The sequence below is a fragment of the Haliotis cracherodii genome, unplaced genomic scaffold, assembly GCF_022045235.1.
Source record: "Haliotis cracherodii isolate W230 unplaced genomic scaffold, xgHalCrac1.p SCAF_32, whole genome shotgun sequence".
Classification (NCBI taxonomy): Eukaryota; Metazoa; Mollusca; class Gastropoda; order Lepetellida; family Haliotidae; genus Haliotis; species Haliotis cracherodii.
Window position 1 is genome coordinate 822,147 of NW_027266289.1, and position 27,707 is coordinate 849,853.

At 41.2% G+C, this 27,707-nt stretch overlaps 3 protein-coding genes and 1 long non-coding RNA gene across 4 annotated transcripts; 2 read left to right on the forward strand and 2 right to left on the reverse strand.

Moving 5' to 3' along the window:
- The first annotated feature begins 573 nt into the window (after nt 1-573).
- Nucleotides 574-7,413, forward strand: LOC139477216 (uncharacterized). The gene is made up of 5 exons (XR_011654146.1): nt 574-642; nt 1,676-1,774; nt 2,733-2,920; nt 4,467-4,570; nt 7,045-7,413. It is a non-coding gene; the product is annotated as an uncharacterized lncRNA (long non-coding RNA).
- Nucleotides 7,414-10,074: 2,661 nt separating this feature from the next.
- LOC139477238 (SUMO-interacting motif-containing protein 1-like) lies at nt 10,075-11,259 on the reverse strand. Its single transcript, XM_071259791.1, has one exon. It carries the CDS (start codon nt 11,257-11,259, stop codon nt 10,075-10,077), a length of 1,185 nt encoding a protein of 394 aa, XP_071115892.1.
- Nucleotides 11,260-17,420: 6,161 nt separating this feature from the next.
- LOC139477205 (uncharacterized) lies at nt 17,421-20,312 on the forward strand. The gene is made up of 3 exons (XM_071259764.1): nt 17,421-17,604; nt 18,619-18,806; nt 19,958-20,312. Exons 1-3 carry the CDS (start codon nt 17,421-17,423, stop codon nt 20,297-20,299), a joined length of 714 nt encoding a protein of 237 aa, XP_071115865.1. The 3' UTR covers nt 20,300-20,312.
- A 270-nt stretch (nt 20,313-20,582) lies between these two features.
- LOC139477239 (uncharacterized) lies at nt 20,583-26,845 on the reverse strand. Its single transcript, XM_071259792.1, has 3 exons — nt 26,605-26,845; nt 21,829-22,044; nt 20,583-20,746 (listed from the first exon to the last, which is right to left on the reverse strand). The coding sequence occupies exons 1-3, from the start codon at nt 26,843-26,845 to the stop codon at nt 20,583-20,585; spliced, it is 621 nt and encodes a 206-aa protein (XP_071115893.1).
- Between the last annotated feature and the right edge of the window lie 862 nt (nt 26,846-27,707).

Consider the following 27,707-nt stretch of genomic DNA (forward strand, 5'->3'; position numbering starts at 1 on the left):
GCTCGCTCGGTCTTGTCGCATCTCCATCGCAGGTCAGGACTGTTAGGCACATCATGCATCTGCAGGTCAGTCCATTTATATCTTTCACTCGACATTCTTTTTTCTTGCTCACGCCAGAGACCATATAATGGTTTCTCAGCAATGCTCAGGGCAAGAGGAGGTAACTCTTCCTGCACTTATTCTCAAAGCTAGTTTACCACACCTCGGAGGGTCGGTTCAAAATCCCATCTCTTAATTCCTCGATTAACGCAGAAAGCGGGAAAATCAGCGTACATCACAAACTAGGGTAAAGGTTGCGTGCGTATTTCATAAGCTGCTATTTTTAGAATTTTCTTGGAAGTTGAGTTTCATTGATTAAGTCAACAGTTATTCTTGAAACTATCAATTCAGCCGAATACGCGGTTTGAAATGGGTGTATTCTCTTCAGCAATCATTTGTTATAATTTGCAGTGTGTTTTAGATTTAAGTTATAAGGAACAATATATAAAAAAAATCATAAATCGGACCCCACCCTATTTCTATTAGCGGTATGCAGTTTTTACATAACTACGCAGTTACTTCCCTTCGGACAAACACGATCGAATTTACTACAGTATTTTTTTAACAATCCAGCAACAATTCTCGCAATTTGAAGCAGTATATGTAAGTATGTTGTAAAGGAGAATATATTTATGATATTGGGGTATTTTGTGCGCTGTAAATTTCGCGATGACAAACTATGATATCTGTTTAAAGTTTAACAACAAACTTTGTCCGGCTGAACCATTTCAGTTTTTTCACATTGTCAATGTCACGTGTTTGTGACTAAAACATGTTTATTATCACTAAAGAACATAGTTTCAACGTAGTTAGGAGGATCAATTATGATGTTATGTGTTACAACAAATAACTCAATTTATGTTTTAATTAAAGTAAAGTACAGTGTACTTGTATGAAATATTGTACAGCAATGATTCATGGGGGTTGGGGTGGGGCAGATAGGGTGATTGGAATAATCTTCCCACCCCACCCCACCCCACCCCCACCCTCACCCCATGCTCTATTTAATGTATATAATTGTATTATATATAGTGCACAGTCTGTTATATATATATCAACAATTGTCAATTTATTTGATTGTGGCAATTCTCATTTTAGTAATAGTTTATTACTGAAAGATTGTGAATCTGTAACATCAACCTATTCTCAATGTTTGTCAGAAAATAATAAGGTTGTACAGTGGCTTCATGATCATTTTGAGTGTGAACTTTGTGAGCAAAAAAACTTCTTCAAGAGGAACATTGATGTAAAGGTTCCATCCAAAAAAAGATTGAAATATTCACTCATTACGGGATAAATGACTTTGATAGGTGTTGAGAATTAACTGTTACTTGAATGAAAGGGGGGTAACTCTTGTATCTATCTGTTACAGTTGGCTTTTTCACTCACCTTAAAAAAATACAAAATCAGATTTTAGTACCGAAAAAATGTAATTAATATTTTCATTCAATATTTTTTTACCTCAGTACACAAAAAGGATTAGTTTGAATAATGCTATAGCATTGATTAAGAATAATGGAAGGCTCTGCACACACAAGTTCACGGTCCACCACTGTATGGAGCTCAGGGGCGTCTGCTACACCAAAATATGATATTTCCTTACAACTATTAATGAATGACTTGGTCGTCATTACAGGTTCTACTACACTAAATCAGAACCGGTTTGGACAGTGTGGTTTTTCAGCCTTCAGTGCAGATCGAGAGTCATCTGCAGGCTGTGATTGGATGATATTGTGTAAGATTTTTATGTCTTTCAAATGTACATCCATCCAGTTATTAAAACTGACCATATTTTTCAATATTTAATTTGGTGCTGACCTTTTCAACAAGTTGACTTGTGCTTTATGTGAGCATAGCTATTTTCAAGTAGGTGACATTTGGTGCGAAACTGGGGGTGGTGTGTTTAGCTTCCTCTACTTAGCAAAGGAGCTGGCTAAGCTGGTCATTTTTTATGTTTTTATTGCTACTCTAAGGCCAAACTGTGCACACACGTACAGGTTATAGCTGTTGAATTCTTAGTTATTTTTAAAAGAAATATAACTTTACTATAGAAGTCTATGGAAAACATTTGGTTGTGTGTAACCAGGAGGGTGAGTGCACATTTCAGTAATTCCTACTTTACATGCTTTCCTGTTTATATTTCACCATGGATACACCATGGAGGCAAATTTAAAAATAATGACAGTGAAGTTGGGGACATTTTGGGTTGAATGGAGCATTTGGATGGCCTGGAAATGAATGTTGCTTCGTATTGTGGTCGAACTTAGCACAAACCCCCCAGGGTACCTCTGTCCATCAAGCCCTCCTCCTGCCTTCTGAATTTGTGGAAACTGATGAATTTGACAACAAAATAAGGATAAAGTCACCACTGCCATAACAATTTCTGCCTTGTGTCAATCGCTTGCCAGTCAAGTTACGCAATGCCGTTATCTTGAGTATGAAGCATGTACTATGCTGACAGCAGAATATGTCACACATCCCCTTATTTATAGTAAACAATGTAGCATACCAATATACCTTTCTGTTAGGTGCTTTTGTGTGAATGAAAGATTTTTCTATTAAGTTTCCTAAAACAGACTTATTTTTCACTCATATGACTTTCAAATATTTATTTTGTCCCCTCAAGAACTGACTCCTGGCTGTTATATCCAAACTGCTTTGCCATTTGATATTGTCTGTACACTTTTTTTCAGCTTTTCGCATGCCTGATGTTGACTGGGGAGGTATATGTGCACTCATGCAGAAGAAGTAGAAGTTTTCACATCCAATTTGGCATTTAGAGAAGCTGATCTTAAGTCCGGTGTTGGCAGTGTGTGATCGACATCCCTTGTTTTGCCTCGCTGCGCTCTATTACCTTGTAGACATTGTGGAACTTGGACATGTAGGTACATTAAGTACATTTAAGAAGCCCAGTCCACTTGAGTCCCCTCTGTTGCTCACTATCAAGTCTGTAATAAGATCACCCTCATGCACTAGACATTTCTGACAGTGCTCCCTTAATGCCTCACTGTGCATAGAGTAAGGGCTATACACCAGTCCCAGAACCTGCTTAGATGAAAATAATATCCACTGGCTCTTTTGGAATGTAACATTATGGTTCTGAAATCATCTGTAAAGAATGTGATAGTGTTCGACAATACTAAATTATCTCCCCTGTTTAGTAAAATGCATTGCATCTTTCATTCCCCTATAAACCCATAAATTATTGGAGAGAAACACTATTTTAAGCTGGTATTGCATGACACTGTTAATTGTGAATAAGAAGAATTACTTTTATGTCAGGATAAGCTGTACATTTTCAAAATTATATGGACTTTCAACTTTGTTTCATTGAAACTGGCAAATAACTGAAATTTAGCAAGTTTAGCCACCTTGAAACATTAAACAGTAAGTATGTTTGATGTCCTGTGAGCATTTTAAAGTCTTAACTAAATAAATCAATTGAGTTAAGTGTAATTTCCTTCCATGTTGTGGTTTCAAAGAGCTTTCTTCTACTTGAGGGTCCATTTCCATTTCTCGGCTTTAATAGGCGGTGTGGTTCACTTGTCAGCGTTTGCGATTGCTGGCAACAATGCACCCCTTTACTTGCTATTTCCTGGTAAAGCTCATTATCCAGCCTTACATATATGATGTCTTTAGAGCTGCTTAATGTGTCCCTTGCTTATTGTTGGCCTGAGTTCCATGCTCTCTGTCCAATTTTGAGATTTTTTTCTGATTCCTTTCCATGTGTACTTATGTCACCAGCCTTTATCATAGGTGATTATACTTTTGATTTTTGGAGTAAATGAAAGCACAAATATTTGTGATAGCCCCTCCATAGAAGATTTACCAAATGCTGACAGCCATTTGAGTGTTTAATTATATAAACAATGGATGCTGTAAGTTCGAGCAATCTCAAACAATATCAATCGCATCAAAAACCAGTGTCAAAACCATATTCAATGAATGTAGCAGACTCTGCTATGTTCTGATGATGTCAGCAAAGGAAGGCAAACAACAGACCACTACTCAATTTTAAATATGTATTGTTACTGGTTTTGAGGTTTAAAGATTTGTTCAATTCTTTTAGTCGAAAAAATGTTTTAGGGTGATATGATCTATGCAGCCTGAATCATTTATAGAATTGACCCTTGACCCCTTTCTTTTATGAAATATGAATTAACTCCAATGGTCAGTGCATGGAGGTAGAAACTTCTTTATTAATACAGAAATACCTTTTGTAAAACATTGATGAAATGTACATCATTAAACTCTCACAACTCTTACTGTGCATCAAAACTATGTATTCTAGTGCCATATAGACATGCTGGATAGGAACAAGTAGTGAAGTTTAATCCAATTTCCATTTTTTTCCGAGAAGCTACATATATATACAATACATAAATCACAGATTTGACAAGTGCAAATGTATTCTGATTTGTCTACAGGTTCTACTACACCAAATCAGAACCAGTTGGGACAGTGCGGTTTTCGTAGGGAGCCTTCAGTGCAGATCAAGGGATATTTGCAGGTTGTGAATGGAGGATATTCTGTAAGATTTTTATGTCTTTCAAATGTACATCCATCCAGTTATTAAAACTGACCATGTTTTTCTATATTTAGTACTGTCTTTTCCAACATGATGACTTAATTTATAATTATACTGAATGTGAGCACAGCTATTTCCAAGTAGGTGACATTTGGTGCAAAAATGGGGTGTGTGTGTGTGTTTAGCTTCCTGTACTCGGAAAAGGAGCTGGCTAAGCTGGTCATTTTTAATGTTTGTATTGCCACTCTAAGGCCAAGCTGTGCCCACACATACAGGTTATAGTTGTTGAATGCTTAGTTATTTTAAAAAAAATATAACGTTACCACAGTAGTCTATGGGAAAACATTTGGTTGTGTGTAACCTGTACCATCATGGATATTTGTTCCTGTCTGTTGTCAGACTCTGTACCATCAAGGACATTGGTTCCTGCCTGTTGTCAGACTCTGTACCATCAAGGACATGTGTTCCTGTCTGTTGTCAGACTCTGTACCATCAAGGACATGTGTTCCTGCCTGTTGTCAGACTCTGTACCATCAAGGACATTGGTTACTGCCTGTTGTCAGACTCTGTACCATCAAGGACATCTGTTCCTGTCTGTTGTCAGACTCTGTACCATCAAGGACATGTGTTCCTGTCTGTTGTCAGACCCTGTACCATCAAGGACATGTGTTCCTGTCTGTTGTCAGACTCTGTACCATCAAGGACATTGGTTACTGCCTGTTGTCAGACTCTGTACCATCAAGGACATGTGTTCCTGTCTGTTGTCAGACTCTGTACCATCAAGGACATGTGTTCCTGCCTGTTGTCAGACTCTGTACCATCAACAACATCTGTTCCTGCCTGTTGTCAGACTCTGTACCATCAAGGACATTGGTTACTGCCTGTTGTCAGACTCTGTACCATCAAGGACATTGGTTCCTGCCTGTTGTCAGACTCTGTACCATCAAGGACATCTGTTCCTGCCTGTTGTCAGACTCTGTCTGGGCCGGACAATCCAGTGATCGACATCATGAGCATCGATCCACGCAATTGGTATATGATGATATACATCAACTAAGTCAGCGAGCCTGACTACCCAATCCCGTTAGTCGCCTCTTACGACAAGCATAGTCGCCTTTTACAGCAAGCATTGTTGCCTTTCACAGCAAGCATGGGTTGCTGAAGACCTAGTCTACACCGGGTAGCCTAGTGGTTAAAGCGTTCGCCTGTCACGCTGAAGACCAAGGTTTGATTCCCGACATGGGTTCAATGTGTGAAGCCCATTTCTGGTGTCCCCCTCCGTGATATTGCTGGAAAATTGCTAAAAGCGGGGTAAAAGCATACTCACTCACTCACTCACATTAACAAGACTCTCAGGTTCAAACTTTGCTCATTTCTCTCATGCTGTTGACCACAGTAAATATTGATTGCGGCACCACGCAACACCATATCCAACCTTAATTAGAATAATATTGGGGGTTTAAATCCAAGATATGACAAGTTTGTAGGGATGTTGCAGTACAGGCGTTACACGATGTGATACATATCTTAATACAGAAGCCACCATGTGATTTGTATCTCAATACTGTATCTATGACATTTTATGACAAAATCCCAGTCATTAGACTGAGAATACAGTTTCATAGAAGGACAACTGACTAATTCCCATCAAACATGACAATGAGTCAAGCCAACCATTCTGTATGAGAATAAGATAAGAAACAAACAGTTTATGTATTGTATTATGACAGTCAGCAAGGAAAAGATAGTCAGTTTTGTTATTGGGCCGGTGTCGTATCCGTAGGACGGCCAAAAAGTTATGAGGAATTTAAAAAATAGTTTGTACTTGCTTATTCATATAGATGAGAGATCATCATGGACAATCGATACGGGGTTAAATGGGAATCGCTGCCAAATTAAATGTATCGGGTATCGTATCGTGCAAAGTTTGCTGACGATGCGCCTGTTTCCCGATGAATTGCAATAACACTACCAGTTTTGGCATGCTCTTTGTTGAGTAAAACATGACTGGCACATGTCTAAGGCAGGTAAAGGTTAGACTTGGCATAGTCTGCTTTTGAATTGAGTTTCAGCCATGGTAATCTTGTTAATCCAATGTAGTTTTTCTCAAGATTAATTTGCGTTTTGCTGACTACGCAATTTCAGTGTGGTCCTGTGCTCCCCATTGTCGTATTGTTCAGGTTAAGATGGTCATGGCCTGGGACCATATACACTACAAATGTTTGGCAGCAGGCAGAGATTTCCAAGTTGGAACAGTCACTGTTTCAAACCTGTGTGACTTTCATGGTCCTCTATTCATGTCTGTCCATAATAGTGGGCAAGTCTAGATTACTGCAATATCAGGAAATGAAGAGTCTCTGGGCTCCTTTTTATTATTTCTTAATTAAGATAATTTACCAACAATTTTTCTGTAAGATAAGTTCCATTCAGAGATTTGTCTAGGTTCTCTAGTAATGTGATGGTTTTGTTATTTTCAGATGGTATTCAGAAATGCCTCCAAGGAGTGGGTGCTATCGCCAGGCTATGCCAAATGAACATTTCCTGTCCGACAAGGGGAGGCATCGCCAGGTAAACATGGCTTATGTCACAGTTGACCATTGGACAGTGATGAATATGGTCATCGATGAAGACAGATGTGATGCTTATTGTAGGCCTGGATGATTGTTTGAAATGTTTAGTGTGAACCTAAAAAAATAATCCAACAGCAAAGTTTTTGTAAAGATTTGTTTTCGCCACATACCTCTACACGAAAATGTTTGTGAAGATAGTCTAAACGAGTTGTTAAGATGAGCTGTAAGTGTATTCAATTTCTGATATCTGGGATTCTGGCGAAAGAATTACGTACCATAAAATGAAACAACTCAGATTGAATAAAATGATTATTCTGAAAGGCTCTGATGCAAGTTATTTAAGTGGTTTAAACCATTCAACCTGTCTCTATTCTTAAAGTTAAAAATAGAAAAAATAAAAAGAATGTTCTTGATTCATATTTGGATATTTTAACAAACAAGCATGTTATTGAGTGGTAAAACTATTCATTGTCAGCGAAGTGTATTGACAGATTTAATAACGTAGGCTAGCTGTCTGTCAACGTAGTCATTGATTTCGCTGGCAACATATTTGTTTTGTAGGATTTCCCTTGTCACAACGTGTGTTTCTATCATGTTGGCATGTATTGATAGTATCAAGTATTCCTTTTGGGTAGATGGATAGTTCTGTAATTTGACATTGAAGGTAAAGTACCTCGTGATTATGTATTCTGTTACAAGTGATTGAATGATCCTCTGTAGTGTGAATGATCCTCTGTGGTGTGAATGATCCTCTATAGTGTGAATGATCCTCTGTGGTCTGAATGGATCTCTGTGCTGTGAATGAATCTCTGTAGCGTGAATGATCCTCTGTGGTGTGAATGATCCTCTGAAGTGTGAATGATCCTCTGTCGTGCGAATGATCCTCTGTCGTGTGAATGATCCTCTGTAGTGTGAATGATCCTCTGTGGTCTGAATGATCCTCTGTAGTGTGAATGATCCTCTGTAGTATGAATGATCCTCTGTGGTCTGAATGGATCTCTGTGCTGTGAATGAATCTCTGTAGTGTGAATGATCCTCTGTAGTGCGAATGATCCTCTGTCGTGTGAATGATCCTCTGTCGTGCGAATGATCCTCTGTAGTGTGAATGATCCTCTGTAGTGTGAATGATCCTCTGTGGTCTGAATGATCCTCTGTAGTGTGAATGATCCTCTGTGGTCTGAATGATCCTCTGTAGTGTGAATGATCCTCTGTAGTATGAATGATCCTCTGTGGTCTGAATGGATCTCTGTGGTGTGAATGAATCTCTGTAGCGTGAATGATCCTCTGTGGTGTGAATGATCCTCTGTCGTGTGAATGATCCTCTGTCGTGTGAATGATCCTCTGTCGTGTGAATGATCCTCTGTACTGTGAATGATCCTCTGTGGTCTGAATGATCCTCTGTAGTGTGAGTGATCCTCTGTGGTCTGAATGATCCTCTGTACTGTGAATGATCCTCTGTAGTGTGAATGATCCTCTGTACTGTGAATGATCCTCTGTAGTGTGAATGATCCTCTGTAGTGTGAATGATCCTCTGTGGTCTGAATGGATGTCTGTGGTGTGAATGAATCTCTGTAGCGTGAATGATCCTCTGTGGTGTGAATGATCCTCTGTGGTGTGAATGATCCTCTGTGGTGTGAATGATTCTCTGTGGTGTGAATGATCCTCTGTAGTGTGAATGATCCTCTGTAGTATGAATGATCTTCTGTGGTCTGAATGATTCTCTGTCGTGTAAATGATCCTCTGTGGTCTGAATGATCCTCTGTGGTCTGAATGACCCACTGTGGTCTGAATGATCCTCTGTAGTGTAAATGATCCTCTATGGTGTGAATGATCCTCTGCAGTGTGAATGATCCTCTGTAGTGTGAATGATCCGCTCTTGTGTGAATGATCCTCTGTCGTGTGAATGGTCTTCTGTGGTGTGAATGATCCTCGGTAGTGTGAATGATCCTCTATAGTGTGAATGATCCTTTGTGGTCTGAATGATCTCATGTGGTGTGATTTTTCCTCTGTAGGGTGAATGATCCTCTGTGGTTAGAATGACCCTCTGTGGTGTGAATTATCATATGTGGTGTGGAAGATCTTCTGGTGTGAATTATCCCTTTATAGTGTTAAGTGTCCTCTGTAGTGTGAATTATTCAAATGTTGTGTGAATGATCCTCTGTGGTCTGAATGATCCTATATGGTGTGAATCATCCTCTGTGGTGTGAATGATCTTCTGTTGTGTGAATGATCCTCTGTAGTATGAATGATCCTCTGTAGTGTGAATGATCCTCTTTGGTCTGAATGATCCACTGTGGTGTGCATGATCCTCTGTGGTCTGAAAGATCCTCTGTGGTCTGAATGATCCAAGTGGTCTGAATGATCTATGTGGTCTGAATGAATCTCTGATAACCACTCCCCATCACTGATCCATCTCCCCATCACTGGCCCACCACTCCCCATCATTGACCCACGACTCCCTATGACTGACTCACCACTCCCCATCATTGGCCCACCACTCCCCATCACTGGCCCACCACTCCCCATCAATGACCCACGACTCCCCACGACTGACCAACCACTCCCCATCACTGACCAACCACTCCCCATCACTGACAACCACTCCCCATCACTGACCCATCACTCTACACCACTGACCCACCACTCCCCATCACTGACCCACAACTCCCGATCACTGACAACCACTCCTCATCACTGACCCATCACTCTACACCACTGACCCACCACTCCCCATCACTGACCCACCACTCCCCATCACTGACCCACCACTCCCCATCAATGGCCCACCACTCCCCATCACTGACCCACTACTCCCAATCACTGACCCACAACTCCCCATCACTGACCACCACTCCCCATTACTAACCCACCACTCCCCATCCATGACCCTCCACTGACCCATCACTCCCCATCACTGACATTTGGTTGGAAGTATTCTCAGTCCATCACTGACCCACCACTCCCAATCACTGACCCACCACTCCCCATCACTGACTCACCACTCCCCATCACTGACCCACCACTCCCTATCACTGACCCACCACTCCCTATCACTGACCCACCGCTCCCCATTACTGACCCACCACTCCCCATCGCTGACCGACCACTCCCAATCACTGACCCACCAATCCCAATCACTGACCCACTTCTTCCCATCACTGACCCACCACCTCCCATCACTGACCCACCGCTCCCCATTACTGACCCACCACTCCCTATCGCTGGCTCACCACTCTCCATCACTGACCCACCGCTACCTATCACTGACCCACCACTCCCCATCACTGGCCCACCACTCCCCATGACTGGCTCACCACTCTCCATCACTGACCCACCACTCCTCATCACTGACCCACCACTCCCCATCACTGGCCCACCACTCCCCATGACTGGCTCACCACTCTCCATCACTGACCCACCACTCCTCATCACTGACCCACCACTCCCTATCACTGGCCCACCACTCCCCATGACTGGCTCACCACTCTCCATCACTGACCCACAACTCTCCATCACTGACCCAACACTCCTCATCACTGACCCACCGCTCCCCATCACTGACCCACCTCTCCCCATCACTGACCCACCACTCCCAATCACTGAGCCATCACTCTCCATCACTGACCCACCACTCCTCATCACTGACCCACCACTCCCCATCACTGGCCCACCACTCCCCATGACTGGCTCACCACTCTCCATCACTGACCCACCACTCCTCATCACTGACCCACCACTCCCTATCACTGGCCCACCACTCCCCATGACTGGCTCACCACTCTCCATCACTGACCCACAACTCTCCATCACTGACCCAACACTCCTCATCACTGACCCACCGCTCCCCATCACTGACCCACCACTCCCCATCACCGACCCACCACTCCCGATCACTGACCCACCACTTCCAATCACTGACCCACCACTCCCCATGACTGACTCATCACTCCCCATCATTGACCCACCACTCCCTATCACTGACCCACCACTCCCCATGACTGACTCACCACTCCCTATCACTGACCTACCGCTCCCTATCACTGACCCACCACTCCCGATCACTGACCCACCACTTCCAATCACTGACCCACCACTCCCCATGACTGACTCATCACTCCCCATCACTGACCCACCACGCCCAATCACTGACCCACCACTCCCAATCACTGACCCACTTCTTCCCATCACTGACCCACCATTCCCCATCACTGACCCACCACTCCCCATCACTGACCCACCACTCCCAATCACTGACCCACTTCTTCCCATCACTGACCCACCATTCCCCATCACTGACCCACCACTCCCCATCACTGACCCATCACTTCCCCATCACTGACCCACCATGCCCATTCACTGACCCACCACTCCCGATCACTGACCCACCACTTCCAAACATTGACCCACCATTCCCCATCACTGACCCACCACTCCCCATCACTGACCCATCACTGACCCACCATGCCCATTCACTGACCCATCACTCCCAATCACTGACCCATGACCCACTTCTTCCCATCACTGACCAACCACCCCCCATCACTGACCCACCACTCCCCATCACTGACCCACCACTCCAGATCACTGACCCACCACTCCAGATCACTGACCCACCACTCCAGATCATTGACCCACGATTCCCCATCACTGACCCACCACTGCCCACCACTGATGTTTGGTTGGAAGTATTGTCAGTCCATCACTGACCCACCACTTCCAATCAATGACCCACCTCTCCTCATCACTGACCCACCGCTCCGCATCACTCCCCATCACTGACCCACCACGCCCAATCACTGACCCATCACTCCCAATCACTGACCCACTTCTTCCCATCACTGACCCACTTCTTCCCATCACTGACCCAACACTCCCTATCACTGACCCACCACTCCCCATTACTGACCCACCACGCCCCATTGCTGACCGACCACTCCCAATCACTGACCCACCAATCCCAATCACTGACCCACTTCTTCCCATCACTGACCCACCACCCCCCATCACTGACCCACCACTCCCAATCACTGACCCACCACTCCCAATCACTGACCCACCCCTTCCCATCATTGACCCAACAACCCCCATCACTGACCCACCATTCCCTATCACTGGCCCACCACTCCCCATCACTGACCCACCACTCCCAATCACTGACCCACCCCTTCCCATCATTGACCCAACAACCCCCATCACTGACCCACCACTCCCTATCACTGACCCACCACTCCTCATCACTGACCCACCACTCCCCATCACTGACCCACCACTCCCCATCAGTGACCCACTGCTCTCCATCACTGACCCACCACTCCTCATCACTGACCCACCGCTCCGCATCACTCACCATCACTGACCCACCACGCCCAATCACTGACCCATCACTCCCAATCACTGACCCACTTCTTCCCATCACTGACCAACCACTCCCCATCACTGACCCAGCACTCCCTATCACTGACCCACCACTTCCAATCACTGACCCAGCACTCCCCATCACTGACCCACCACTCCCCATCACTGACCCACTTCTTCCCAATACTGACCCACCACGCCCAATCACTGACCCATCACTCCCCATTACTGACCCACCACTCCCTATCACTAGGCCACCACTCTCAATCATTGACCCATCACTGACCCATCACTCCCCATCACTGACCCACCACGCCCAATAACTGACCCACTACTCCCCATCACTGACCCACCACTCCCCATGACTGACTCACCGCTCCCCATCACTGACCCACCACTCCCTATCACTGGTCCACCACTCTCCATCACTGACTCACCACTCCCCATCACTGACCCACCACTCCCAATCACTGACCCACCACTCCCAATCACTGGCTCACCACTCCCCATCACTGACCCACCACTCCCCAATCACTGACCCACCACTCCCCATGACTGACTCACCACTCCCTATCACTGGCCCACCACTCACCATAACTGACCCACCACTCCTCATCACTGACCCACCACTCCTCATCACTGACCCACCACTCCCCATCACTGACCCACCACTCCCCATCACTAGCCCACCACTCTCCATCACTGACCCACCGCTCCCTATCACTGACCCACCGCTCTCCATCACTGACCCACCACTCCCCATCACTGACCAACCACTCCCAATTAAATGAAGCATCAATATTAATTAATAATGGATAAAATTTACTATAGCCCACGAGGATATTGGAAAGGTGTAGGAGCAATAAAAAAATTAGCCACCGCGGCTAAGGTATCTAAAGATGTGGCCAAGGATTGGTTAAAGAAACAAGCGATGTGGCAAATATATTTACCGGCACCGCGTTATATACCGAGGAAGAAGTTTGATATTTTTACGACGAATCAAGTTCATCAGGCTGACCTCTTGTTTCTTCCCCACGATAAGGTAAAACGCAAAACGTATAAATACGCTTTAACCATATTGGATGTGGCTAGTCGATACAAGGAGGCTGAGCCATTAACATCGAAAGAATCAACAGAGGTAGCTAATGCACTGAGTCGCATATATAAACGCGGACCGCTAAAATGGCCTAAGCTATTTCAAGTAGATCCCGGTCGCGAGTTTATGGGATCGGTAACTAAACTGTTAACAAAGAACGATGTCGAAATCGTCCGTGGTGAAAGAGAGGCCCACCGCAGTCAAGCTATCGTCGAAAGATTTAACCGGACATTAGCGGAACGTTTGTTTGGCTATCAGTATGGGATCGAAATGAAATCGGAGCGATTGAGATCAACCGAATGGGTGACACGATTATCAGTCATTGTATCAGCGCTGAATAATGAAGTAACGAGATTAATAGGGAAGAAACCATCCGATGCTATTAAAATGAAATCCGTGACTTCCGAATCTTCAGCACCGAGGAGAGGCAAAGAACGAAAACTTCCGGATAGAGTAAGGGTAAGATATTTATACCAGGCCGGTGAACTCGAAGGAGGCCTACGTCGCGCAACCGATCCCATATGGTCCCTTAAGACGTATAACATTAGTAGATTGGTTTCGAAAGAAGGAGAGCCTATTCTTTATTATCTTCAAGATGGACCGGGTAGGGCATTTGTACGAGAAGAGTTGTTCATAGTTCCCGACGGTACGGTATTACCACCATAACCATAAGCATAGGTATTTACACCATCATTATCAATCCATCTCTTTGTATCTAAGGGGGATAATGATGTCTTGTTCATTCTTAATCCATATATCCTATGATCGTAACTTCTTAAAGAGTTCATCTCGTGTTTGAATGTTCTACCGTTAAATAATGATTCTTTATACTGTTCGTGTTTGATATGCTTTTTTACAACATACTTCTTAACACCCTTAGCTTTTCTTATCTCTCCATTATCAGACTTTTTTATAGAATACATCTTAGGTCTTAATCCTACATGCTCCGCTATAGGAGTCCCAGCACATTCATCCTTCATCTTACCTAACACCTTTTTATTCACTACGCTGTGCAGTGGATTATCTTTAGGGTAATCGCTCGTGTCGTACATATCTATTTTTTCTGCCATATCTTTATACACATCCTCGGTTTGTATTTCCATCAACAAAGAATCTGTGTCAGTATATAACACCTCGCATCTATCGCCGTATTGCTTCTTAAGTTCGTTGTAATAAAAGTCATACATTAAGTGTTTTGACAAGTCGAGAATACTCATACCGACGTACACCGGTCTGTTGAATTTTATATTACTCTTCTGCATATGCAACGCGGCTAAGTCGTTATCGAATATCTTGCTTCTGTTAAAAGCCGGACTGGCTATAAGTTTCCTGAGTCTTTCTTCCTCATTAGATCTGACTAATTTAACATCAACACGCTTTCTTAGATTCTCCATAGTTTTACCAAATACTGAGTTATTCATGAGCTAATATAGATTCTTTTCGAAATCGCTGGTAGCTATCTTTCTTAAATCTGTGTTCAACCTTATATAGGGCTCCATCCAAGGGCTTTGATCAAACTTTAGAACTCTGTGTATTTTCTTAAGTTTCATACCTAACGATAGATACAACTGGAGATTTCTGTAGTGAACTATATATTTTGTCTTATCCATCAAATTTGGTACGAGTTTTTCTACGTTGGCTAACCTACTATTACCCATCAAGGAGCGTTGATATTCCGACATCCAATCTTTATTAACCATTAATCTTTCGGGAGCTAGCGGATAACTGTTATGGTCTTTATGTAACGAACTTGGATATTCCAAGTCAACTTCTAGTATGTACCCTTTATTCACATCATTATTATGAATATCATTCTCATCGACCCATTCAAAACCACCCGTGGATAAAGGTTGACTCATAGCCCATCCGTACAAATTGTTAGCGTTGAGATATAATATGTGCGTGTCGGGTTTACTGGGATCGTATCCTTCCACTAATTTATTATTAGCCTTAGAATACCTTTCAGCTGCCATCGATATACCACCTCTTAATCCTTTCTCAATAAACAAGTGCATATCGTAATCTGTGAGTAATTTTAGTTCTACGCCGGTCTTCTTCAACAATGCATCCCACGATAGTCCGGGACTGGAATAGTACCATGCCGGGTCCAAGCCATATTGTTTGAAACATGTCTTTCTAAATATCTCGAATATATCGGCGAGTAACAGTACATCGGTTTTTAAGTACAGATCGTGATAATCGCCTAAATTCTTACAACCTAATTTATCCCACACCGTCAGAGCGTGTTCATAATCGGCATCTGTTATTCTAGATTCTGTTAAGTTACTATAGAATGATTCGAGGGGTGGTAATTCAGTTTCTTCGAATCTAGACCAATCATCCATATATTCGTAAGGATATACACCTTTTCTCAGCAACAAATGACGAGTTATCTTATCGGTATATTGATTTGTTATCGCAAAGTCATCGGGATTGTTCGCATTAGCTAAATTGTACAGGGAAGATAACAGAAACTGTACGGAGTCTATGAATCTAAGCCCATTACTTTGTTTTATTCTAGATTTCCCATCCTTGTCCCTATAATGTATAGATTTAGTCAACGAGAACGATATGTATTTTTCCATATTATTAGGAATGCACGTTAAACCGCCGTCGGTCTTCGAGATAGCTTGCATAATGAGATGTGAATCGTATTCCCTAAGGTTATGACACACAACGGGGATGGGTATTGTTTGAGAGTTCATTTTTAGTTTCAAGTTACACTCGTTATGAGCGGCTCCCCGATAATTATCCGTGACGTGACAATGATCTCTTACGGAATCCCCATCCAGGGGTTTATTACAAACATGACAACTAGTTGACTTCTTATGAGCCCTCCAATCATCCCTCGTCATACGCATGGGTTTCTTACACGATAATTTTTCCCTGATTATTCTCTCTTCATTTTGTAGATATTCTAGGAACTTTCCCGCTGCATCGGGACCTCTGTAAATCACGGGCGGGTTTGTTTTCCCATCATACCTTACAACTATATATCCAAACCCACAAGGAATATGTTCTTGAGTTTTGTACGTAAAACTATTATCTTGATTATTATGGTTGGTATTTTCTGTGGGTTTGATAAGCGCTTCGAAGTCGGCATAAATTACGTATGGTACTGGCATTTGATTACAATAATGTTCAAATTTTAATATATTTTTTCCTTCTTTAGGCATATCGATCCTGTTAGCATTCTGCCCAACACCTCTACAGTCTTCTTTATGCGCTTCTAATAGATCTTGTCTGCTGTACCCATGCAGGCATCTTTCACAGAAATATTTCTTTCTAGCATGTTTTGTTTGATCGTATAATAGCCTGTTTAAACTCTTTATCCATGTATAATGATATTTACCATCTTTTTCGATCAGAAATGAATTGATTCTGGGAATATGTTCCGGAGCGGAGCTTATCCTGTGTACAACAATTCCTTTAGAATGTCCGAAAACATTTATAGCTAAATTATTTTGCTTTTCCACCTTATCAATTTGTGATATTGGTGTAGGTTCGTCTATACCATCGAAGTTGAGTCCATCGTTTTGGGGATAGCTAGAAGGTCTATCCGGATTTTTGTCTACGGGGAACAATGCAGATCTTATCATTATTCTTAAGGGGCATTCACACGGTACAACTAGTTGTATACAATTTGTTGCATGCAACACATTGCATCGTGTGAACGGGCAAGTCGGTCCAACTTTTGACGCATGCAACTTGTTGGACGTGAGTTGTACGGAATAGGACATGCTCTATTTTCATGCGACAAGTTGTACGTATGCAGCCAATCAAAACGCGTATCCGAATCACGTGATATTTTCACCTCCAAATGTAAACAATCATGGCGACCCCAGCGTCCCGCTTGAAGAAAGTTGAGATGTCTAGAGTGGAAACGGAGCGGTTTATCGGCTATTATGCGTCCCATGATTGCTTGTGGAATGTATCCAGTCCATTTTATTCCAAGCGGGAACACCGACAAGCAGCCTACATCTCTATTGCAGAGATGATGGGTAATGGGATGACAGGTGAGAATTCATGAACATGATATGCGAAGTATCAGCTGGTGACACACGGCATTTGTAGAAGCTGTACTCGTTTTCGGGCATTATGACTAGGCGGAAATGGTTAGTTTGGTACATGTGTACACATAGAAGGGTCAGATAACGATTTCATACTTCTAATTCATTGTTTTATGTGATGAACTCTGACCTCTTACTTCGGCGATTGATAGGTGTGTACAACGTACGTCTGCTCTTTGAGCGTGTTCAGACAGATCAACGAACATAAAATGAATCAGAAATACGTGTTCAGCTTGAAATGATGTTGAATTTGAGAAGCTATATCTCATACTATGTGCAGTCACCGATATATGTTATTACAACCCTTTTTAATGTCGATGCACGCTTTTCTGTTTACACTATTTGACCTACATGCGAGAGGCTCCATTGGAGTGATACATGTCATGCTAATGTTGGAATAGAGACCGCTTAAGTATGTTATTCTATGAAATGATAAGGAATATTCCGGCTCAGTGATTAATTATATTTTATCTGAATATTTCACAACAATGAAATATTAACAATCAATCATATTGTACAGCTGCATATATACATACAAAAATCATTTAAATTATATTAGCAACAATTCATATCACAGTTACTTCAAGTAGACATATATTTCCATGATGATTTTCAGACATGATCATAAAGTACATGAGCATATTCCAAATAACAGTCTTACAAATAGTCATACTTTGTCATGTGTGTGTGTTATCAATCATTATGTTAATTCCACACAGTTCTATAATGTTATCACATTGTTCACACTAATGAACTCAAGTTCATGTTTATTTATGTTCTTATGTAATAAAACCTAAATTGCTCTGTGTTGTGTATCTTAATCTTAATAAATTCAGTCCCTAAATGTAATATTGAATTACATTCACTCCATCAGTAAACATTGTAAAAGAATCCAACTACCCGTCACTTTCTTGTTTCCAGCATTTGATACTAATATGACAATATTTATGTCTCTTCTAGTTGATCAAGTCCCAACTAAAATTTCTACCTTACGAACATACTATGGTAAGGAGCTGAGGAAGGAGACCCTGTCCAAGAAGAGTGGAGCAGGGACCGACGAGGTCTATGTTTCCACATGGGAATGGTTCCAACTTCTGGATCCATTCCTCAGGAGGCAGGTTCATCAAATGAACACAGTATACAACATGGTTGGTGTCATGAAAATAGGCATATTTATCATTATCATTATTTTGTTGATCAAATTCATTCAAATGAGGGCGGCCTGTGGTTAAAGGGTTTGCTTGTCACGCCGAAGACCTTGGGTTCGATTCCCGACATGGGTACAATGTGTGATATTGCTGGAATATTGCTAAAATCGGCATGAAACCATACTCACTCACTCATTCAAATGAAAAGATTGTACTATTTGTACTGTTGCTGAAGTGCGAACATATGAATGACCATGAACTTAAAGAACTGTCTCCATCTGTACTTGTGGTACTATAGGTAAAGGGTATTAGAAATATAACTTTAGATGACATAGTCCCATTGCCACTGAACCTGACCATTTGTAGAAAAATATTCTGCAAATTCCTCTCTAACAGTTCTTGCATTGGCAGTGTTTCTGTTTCCCCCTTGCTGGACAAGTGATGTTGCTCTACTCTCTCTTACAACAGCAATATCAGTGCTATTTGATTCTGTGTATACATTGTCACATTTTGTGCGAAGAAAGTTGTGAAGAGCCACAGATGCCATAACAATCTTAATGCCATTTTCAGGTTCAACAGTAATAGTTCTTTGAAATACAGCAAATCTGTTTACAAGTATGCCAAATGCATTTTCAGAGACACGTCTAGCTCTAGAAAGGCGATAATTGAAGACCTTTTTGTCCTCTGTGGTATCTCTAAAGGGAAATGGTTTCATGATATATGTCTTTAGTGGGAAAGCATCATCCCCAACAATGACATGGGGCACAGGTTCTTGGCGTCCAGTAAGGGGGGAAGGGGGTGGTACGTTCAGAGTATTGTTCTCCATAGCTGCATACAATGAGGAGTTTGCAAATATACCTGCATCACTGGCTCTTCCATTGGCTCCTATGTCAACATAAATAAACTTATAATTTGCATCAACAAGGGCCAACAAAACAATGCTGAAGAAATTTTTATAATTGTAATACAATGATCCAGAGTTTGTAGGGGCCCGAATGGCAATGTGTTTCCCATCCAGTGCTCCTATACAGTGTGGGAATTGCCACTTGTCACTGAATCCCTGACTTATGTCTGCCCATGCCTGTTCTGTGGTTGGAACCTGAAATTGGAAATAAAAAATAAAGGATAACATTGGAACCTTAAATTTACAGAACAGCTCAGAGAGACAAGATACAGATGAACAGGAGCAAAGCAGCGCCTCTGATAGTTTGTTGACAAGTCAAATGGATACAGAAGACTGCCCTTCTCTGCCCCTGGCAGAGTCAACACCAATCAAGAAAGCAAGGCGCTCAGACAATAACAGTTTGCAAACCCAAGTTCTGCAAACACTGAAATCACTTGAGCAAAGAAGGGCAGCAAAAGAGAATAGTGGGGACATGTTGTTTGCTAAATACATAGCGAGTGAATTATCAAATGTCACCAATGACAGAAAGAGACAAGAATTAAAAATGAAAATACAACAATTAATTTTTGAAGCTCAGTTAGACAACTGAAGTGGAACTGTTATTTAGAGGTTATTTATGATGCACAATTTGAAAAACATGAGAGTTTTGACCAAACCTTGTATATGTATTAATCAGGGGATGATGTGGTGCATTTTGTCAATTAGGATTTTAAAAAAAATTCCTGTTTCCATGGCAACAATTTTTACTTTGACTCTGTACATAGTGGTGTGTTTTTCCAGACCATATCCAGACCAGTACTCTTTCTTGAAACTGTACACACACAAAAGACCAGGTTGTCAACTGGTGCCTATGCTATTTATATTGTTTTCAATCAACTTTGCTTTCGGGAAATAATTTTTAATAAAAATATCAACAATACCTTCAGGTAATCATCCTTCAATGAGTCATAAATCGCTTGGCAGACATGATGAATAAATCCACATATTGTGTTGCTTGGTATTCTGTATAGATATTCCAGTGACTTGTAACTATCTCCTGTTGAAAATTAAAAAACCCATAAAAATATGTATTCATAGATTATCATTATAGCATCACTCAATCTTGGAGATAACATTACCACCCACAAAAAGATGTAATACAAAGTAGAATTTAAACGTAAATCAATTATTATATCATTTACAATTGCATACCCACTTCATTTAGTACATATGTACTAATTTTCACATCTTTGAATCAATAACAAATGTAAATGAAACTGTTTCATGGCATCTGGTTATTTACACACTTGTGTCAATTATCATATCACTTTGATATATACAGTTCACAATAATAATTGATGAAAATATGTCATGATCTGAACTTGTAATTATTTTTTTATAGAATAAAAAAAACATTAATTCTAACTAACATTTCTAATTAATTAATTCTAAGTAACAGACCCAGAATGAGAATGTAAATGCCAAAGATGGTGGTTGTGTCTCTTAATGTTAACATGCCAATTTAAAGTGCCTATGTATTTGTGTCAAATAAAGAATTGTTTGCGGGTTTTGAATAATTTAATTGAGTAAAATGTAATAAGAAAAATATTTTGAAATAATAAAGCTGTATGTGATCAATTGTGCGAAGAAGAAATTGTCTGCACTTAACATATTTATATTTCAAAACAGACACTTCACATTGATGAAATATACCTGAACATGTACAAAATAAATACAATTCATCTTCAAAATGAGCGTTTAAGTTTTCTATGGCAATACTTTAAAGATAATAGACTTACAGTGGAAAATCAAGCATTCTCATTCACCCATACTCAGTTTTACTGTTTGCCTATATACTGGTATGATGAGATGTAGCAATGTGTTTGTTGGAGGTAGTGATTGGCCTAATCTTTATTTTAGGTAACGTAACAGATACAATAACATATGCGAAAAGCTGGCGGGCGGGCACACAGTTAGACCCTCGTTCAAAGCTCCACACACACTTATTCCGTTGATGTATAACAAGCGATTATGCCATTGTACAATGTGAGGAGTATTGCCTGTTCATCGTGTCCTTGCCCTTCAATAACAGCTGATCACGGGTAAACAATAGATCGCTTTTTGCAAGAGTATACTTACCGGTGGCTAGATAGCGGAGAGTAATGGCCAACTTCTCACCGGGTGGAATGGCATCACGCATGGGGGTGTCTCTTTTGGCAATAAGAGGTGACACGCGATCTAGGAGATCGGTGAAGCTTGACTTGTTCATGCGAAGAAAATTGGAGAAGGCCTTTGTATCCTCGGCTTCGAGCTCAGCCAAAAGAGCGCTGTATGCTCCAAATTGCCCTCGCCTAGCTGTTAATTCGCCATATCACTGAGAATGACACCAACACACGCTCATCTCTTCGCCATTTATTTGTCCTCTCTCAAAACCATACTTCCGGTTCGCCGGAAGTTATACAAAAGTCAGAATGATGGAATGTGGAGCCTTAACACTCCTATAAAATTCTCTTATTTATTTTTTGATTAAAGATCTGTTTTTTTTTAAAATAAAAATATCTAAAAGCAAAAACATATTTTTTGTTATTTTTGGTGAAAGTCATTCAAAGATAAAAACACTGTCAGAATAAATGATTGTCATTCATCATCACAGAGTCACTGAAAAATCCGAAAGTTTTCCTGTCAGAACTGTCATGCATCATCACCATGATTACAGAGTCACTGAAAACCCGAAAGTTTTCCTGATGACAAAACAGTCATTAGTTGGTGTGCAGATGCTCCTCTCTTTGTCAAACAGTTTGCCAACTGATATTCACCTGGACACCAACACACTTTCAGCACTTCTCCATTGTTAAGCAACTGTCTTATGGCAGCTAGATCAATCCGCAGTCTTTTATCATCCACCATTTTTGTTGAATGTATGGCATCGACAACGCTGCGGTTGTCCACATATGCCTCCATGTGCACTTTAACGCTGATCACATCAGCCAAAACCCCCCTGAGATACACTCCTTCTTCCAACCCCTCCTGAAGACTAAGAGCCTCTGCAGCCAATGTGGAACGAACCACTCTCTTAATCTTGCCAGAATGCCATGACAAAACACAACAATTGCTATCATCAGCAAGAAATATCACATGTGCACCCACGCTGCCAATGCCATCACTCAGATTTGCATGAGCAGCATCTGAAAACACAACAATCCTCCATTTCAATTGATCATCCAGCCTAGGAAAATACACTTTTGTTGAAACAGACTTCAATTTTTTCAAGGCTTTTGTAGCTCTTATAAGATCACACACAGTGCCTGCTTTGAATTTCGTACTAAGATCCACCATCTCAAAGGCTAAATCAGGCCTCGAACCTTGAACTGCCCAGTTCAATTTTCCAACTATCCCCCTAAATTTTGTGCTTTCGTTTGGCGTGAGTGACTCTCTTTTCTGCGCACTTCTATCTGATGATATCACATCAACGTGTATTTCTTCAATAAATGCAGACTGGTCCATGAACACACCTCTCTCCAATTCTTTTCCCTGCAGAAAAGCTGATCTGATATCTGTGGTTTTGACATTCCATTGCTTACAAGCTGCAATAGCAAGAAATAGTCTGAGGACACTCTTGCTGACCGTTGGAGAATCCTTCCGCATAGAAAAATCCTCCTCAAATCCTCTTGCAACTAATCTAGCCTTCACTTCTTGTCCCTTCTCTGTAATCACCCATCTTGTTGAAATTCTATGCTGTCCTTGATCTAGAACTATTTCGTAAGTGTCAAAAGATTCTAACTTCTTCAATTCTTCAAGCTTTGCACTCACACATGATTGTTCGTTGTGTTTTGACTTTGGAACCATCACGACATTGACATCTGCTACAGTTTCATCTACAGTGTCAATTTTCCACTCTGCCACGTCCAGGTTTACACTAACCGCTTCACCTGAATCTTGTCTCACATTGAACCAATTTGTGTACTTGCCACCTTTCTTTCCTGCTCTTGATATCACCTTAGCTAATACCCAATTTCCTTCTGGTGTCTTGAGTGATATTCTGTCGTTTTGTTTCAATGATATGTCTTTTGAAACTTGTCTTCCGTCAGTGACTTCTTGCATGCTGCTCTCTTCTGTGTCTCTATTGTTGAGATCAAAGATCTCATTCCCCATCTCCTCCTCACTTGCATCACTTTGTATGGTTTCAACACGATCATCTTCTTTGTGACTTCTTTCAACATGTTCAAATTCATGACCTACTTTCTTCAGTCTATTTGGAGACACTCTGACGAAAACTCCACCATGACGAACAAAGATAACCTTTCCATCCTGGAACACAACTTTACCAGGTCCCAGCCATCGCTGCTGTCCTTCTCTCTTATAATAGACATGATCTTTCTTCTGATGCCCTTACTTTGTTTCTCAAAGCACGACGAATTCTTTCACAAGATTCTGACTCTATGAAAGCCTTTCTTGACTCATTCAAAGCATTTAAGTGTTGAGCAAATGTCTCTGAAGAAGTAACTCCTTCCAAAGCTGGGAGACGATCTGTCATGATATTTGGAAGCTTAGGATTTTGTCCAAACACAAGCTGGTATGAACTGAAGCCATGCCACATTTGAAGTGCATTACGCGCCATATTTGCCCAACAAAGTAGAACTGAAAGTGGTGTATCAGGACACTGTTCTTCAAGCTTAATCAGCATATGATCAGTCACTGAATGTATGCGCTCACACAAACCATTTTGAAAAGGACTTTCTGCAGCTGTTGTTATCACTTGTACATCCAAGATGCTTGCTACCTCTCGCATTTCTTCAGCTGAGAATTCACCACCGTTATCAGTCAGAATTGATTGCATGACACCAAATCCCGCTCCTAACCAGCATGTCATAATCTTTCCTATCACTGCCGAAGGAGTCTTTTTTTTTATGAACACTGAAATGGTGAAACGCGACCACATGTCCACCATATGCAAAATCCAACAGTCCCTAAACTTCTTAAGATCCATTGCTACCTTCTCATTGAAATGTGTAGCCATTGGTAAGGCAACTACCGGTCTGGAAGGGGTTTTGGAATGAACTTTGCAAATGTCACAATTTTCACAGATTTGATGTAAAATATCTCCATACTCGTCTTTCCATATATCTGCATCTCTCAACAAGGCAATCAGACGCTTCTCTGATGGATGAGCAAATTGACGATGAAGTTTCTGTAAGATCTTCTTTCTATCTGACGTTGAAGCATCATACAGTGAAACCATATTGACACTTTCACAATCTGCTGACAAACTCTCAATGATTGGCAAACAGTAATGTCCTGAAGATGTCATGTTTAGACAAACGCAACTACCAAAAACATACGCACAGTCATTTTCCAAGTCAAGATGAACTTTAGCACTCTTCATTGCCGACAGTGATAATAGAAGAGGTATATCTGAATCGACAACATCTGAGATGATAGTAACTTTCTTTCCCGCTACAACTGCTGGCAGTTCATATGAACCAAGAGATTTGTACTTATCTCCACCACCAAACCGAAAAACAGTATCACTGCTAGTCTTGACCACTTTCTCTTTTTCTTGTTTGGATAAACTGTCAATATAACACTGCAACCACAATTTTCCGCACACTGTCTTGGAACAGCCGCAATCCAACACAGCACAATTTCTAGCCTCAAGTCCTAGCAACACTATTTCCTCTTTTTGATCACCAGTGAACAAAATAGCATACACTTTGTCAGATTCACTAGTATGTCCATGTTCATCATGCTCTGTGTAGTATACCCTTTTTGATAAATTCTCCCAGCTGTCTGGACATCTTGCAATCAAGTGTCTATAGGAACCACAACACAAACAAGTCAAAGGTTTACCATCTGGACCAGGAGGGTTCATGTTTTTACCCCCTCGATATGAAGATGATCCCCCTCTGCCTTGAAATCTTCCTCTATTGGAGTAACTTGTGTTTGGAAATCTACTTTGTCGTCTTCCACGAAATGTTGCTGATCTTTCATAGTTCTGATTAAAAGCACCATAACTCTCATCAGCAGCCAATGCAACAGGTTCAACTTTAATGGAAGGTATCTCACTTGACTTTTTAAAACTTGTTCCACCTGTCACATCACTTCCCAAAAATTTCTTCAAAGATGTTCGGGATTGTTCATACAATTGTCCTTTGTTTGAATAGTCCATCCCAGTCAACACCAACATCTTCTCATCTCTTGAGGTATTTGCACGTCTCAACAGCTTAAAAGCCAAAATCTCAGGAGGCAATGTCATATTTTTCTTCTTAATCTTGTTGTACATCAAATCAAACTTTGTAATATAATCATTAATGGACAGTCCTTTCTCTCTACGAAAATCTTCAAACTCTTCAAACTTTTCCAAACTATCAGTCAAATCATCTTTCAGAAGATGTTCATCAAGAAACTTGATCAAAATGTCGAGACCATTTTCTTTTGATAAATCGGCAACGTTCATGTGGTCAAACACATTTTCACGAATACATAAGGGATGGTCATAAGGAAGCGACAACGCTACAGCTACACCTTGTTCAGTCGTTTTTGCAACAGTTACCTGTCTCCAAGCCAGCAGTTCTTGTTTGTATCGTTCATAATTTCCAGCTTTAACCAAATCCGGGGGATTCAATCTCATGGTCGCCATGTTTTCGCACGTGGACCGTTTTCAAACTTGAAAGTCTATAAAGTATCCTAAAACTTTACACTTCACAGCCAGATACGCTTTTCACCATCACAGACGCTAACAACAACCTTCGCTATATGGACACGCACTGCTACCATTTGTTAATTCGCCATATCACTGAGAATGACACCAACACACGCTCATCTCTTCGCCATTTATTTGTCCTCTCTCAAAACCATACTTCCGGTTCGCCGGAAGTTATACAAAAGTCAGAATGATGGAATGTGGAGCCTTAACACTAGCAATCCATGGCCTGACCCAACATGACCGCTTGGTTCTAACTTGTGAACAATCCACAAGCAACGCAACTGTGGCAATCTCAAGTATATCGTCATCGCTATCATAGTCATACGCGGACGCCATGACGTAATGTAAACATCGTCTTAAAAATTGAGATCTCGCGAGATCCGAGTTGTATGCAACTCGCCGCTGTGTGAATGCCGAGTTGTATACAACTTCAGTTCGTGCAACTAGTTGCATGCAACAAATTGTATACAACTAGTTGTACCGTGTGAATGCCCCTTTAAACAGTCATCGGATTTATTTTTTACGTTAATTATGGCTTTTTTCTTCTTATAATACGGGGGTAAATCTATATAAGATCCACCTTTGAAGGGCATATAATTCGCTATATCTAAATATAAACTATCGATTTTATCAACACCCCAACCCGAACCTCTATTAGTCCAGCGTTCTAAAGTTTCCTGTATTCTCTGAATTGATGTATCTAATGATGAGTTTATAGTATCGGATTCGGTTATAACTTCTTGATTGCTTCGGAAATATGGTTCGGTATATTCGGTGCTATCGTCTGTGTTACTTTTACTCAATGTCATTTTAATCGTCAGCTGGTATTTTATACTATGTAAATCATCTAATTCCTCGTTAATTTTACTCGATATGATGGGCTTAATATCGTTAACATCCATGTTGGAATTAATATCCATCTTCCAACCTCTTAGATATTTACCAACGCCGGCGGATGTGGGTACAAATATTAATTCTTGTTGTTGTTGTTGAATATCATCATTATCATTAGGTTGATTATTATCTAGTAAAGCGATCAATTCAGCTCTTCTTATTCGAGAATAACCTCTCAGCCCATTGTTTCTCACTCGAACTTTGAGTTCTCTAACAGTCTCGGGTCTGTTGTATTCCAAACCGAGTAAATCAATCAATTCAGCTTTTCTCATACGAGAATATCCACGCAGTCCACTTTGCTTTGCCATAGCTTTTAATTCTCTGACAAAAACCATTGTGGTTGAATGGTATATGCAAAATGAGACAAATGTCTAATTGGTTGTTTTCATATATCTAAATACGTATTCTCCCCAACCTATTC

Excerpts from the sequence above, each read along its gene's own strand:
- LOC139477238 (XM_071259791.1), bottom strand. The coding sequence starts at position 11,259 with ATGGGGAGTGATGAGTCAGTCATGGGGAGTGGTGGGTCAGTGATTGGA.
- LOC139477205 (XM_071259764.1), top strand. The coding sequence starts at position 17,421 with ATGGCGACCCCAGCGTCCCGCTTGAAGAAAGTTGAGATGTCTAGAGTG. Across the intron at positions 17,605-18,618 it reads GATGGGTAATGGGATGACAG|TTGATCAAGTCCCAACTAAA; the intron begins GTGAGAATTCAT and ends TGTCTCTTCTAG. Across the intron at positions 18,807-19,957 it reads TGAACACAGTATACAACATG|AACAGCTCAGAGAGACAAGA; the intron begins GTTGGTGTCATG and ends TTAAATTTACAG.
- LOC139477239 (XM_071259792.1), bottom strand. The coding sequence starts at position 26,845 with ATGCAACTAGTTGCACGAACTGAAGTTGTATACAACTCGGCATTCACA. Across the intron at positions 22,045-26,604 it reads GGTCAGGCCATGGATTGCTA|CTAGGCGAGGGCAATTTGGA; the intron begins GTGTTAAGGCTC and ends GCGAATTAACAG. Across the intron at positions 20,747-21,828 it reads TCTCCGCTATCTAGCCACCG|GAGATAGTTACAAGTCACTG; the intron begins GTAAGTATACTC and ends AATTTTCAACAG.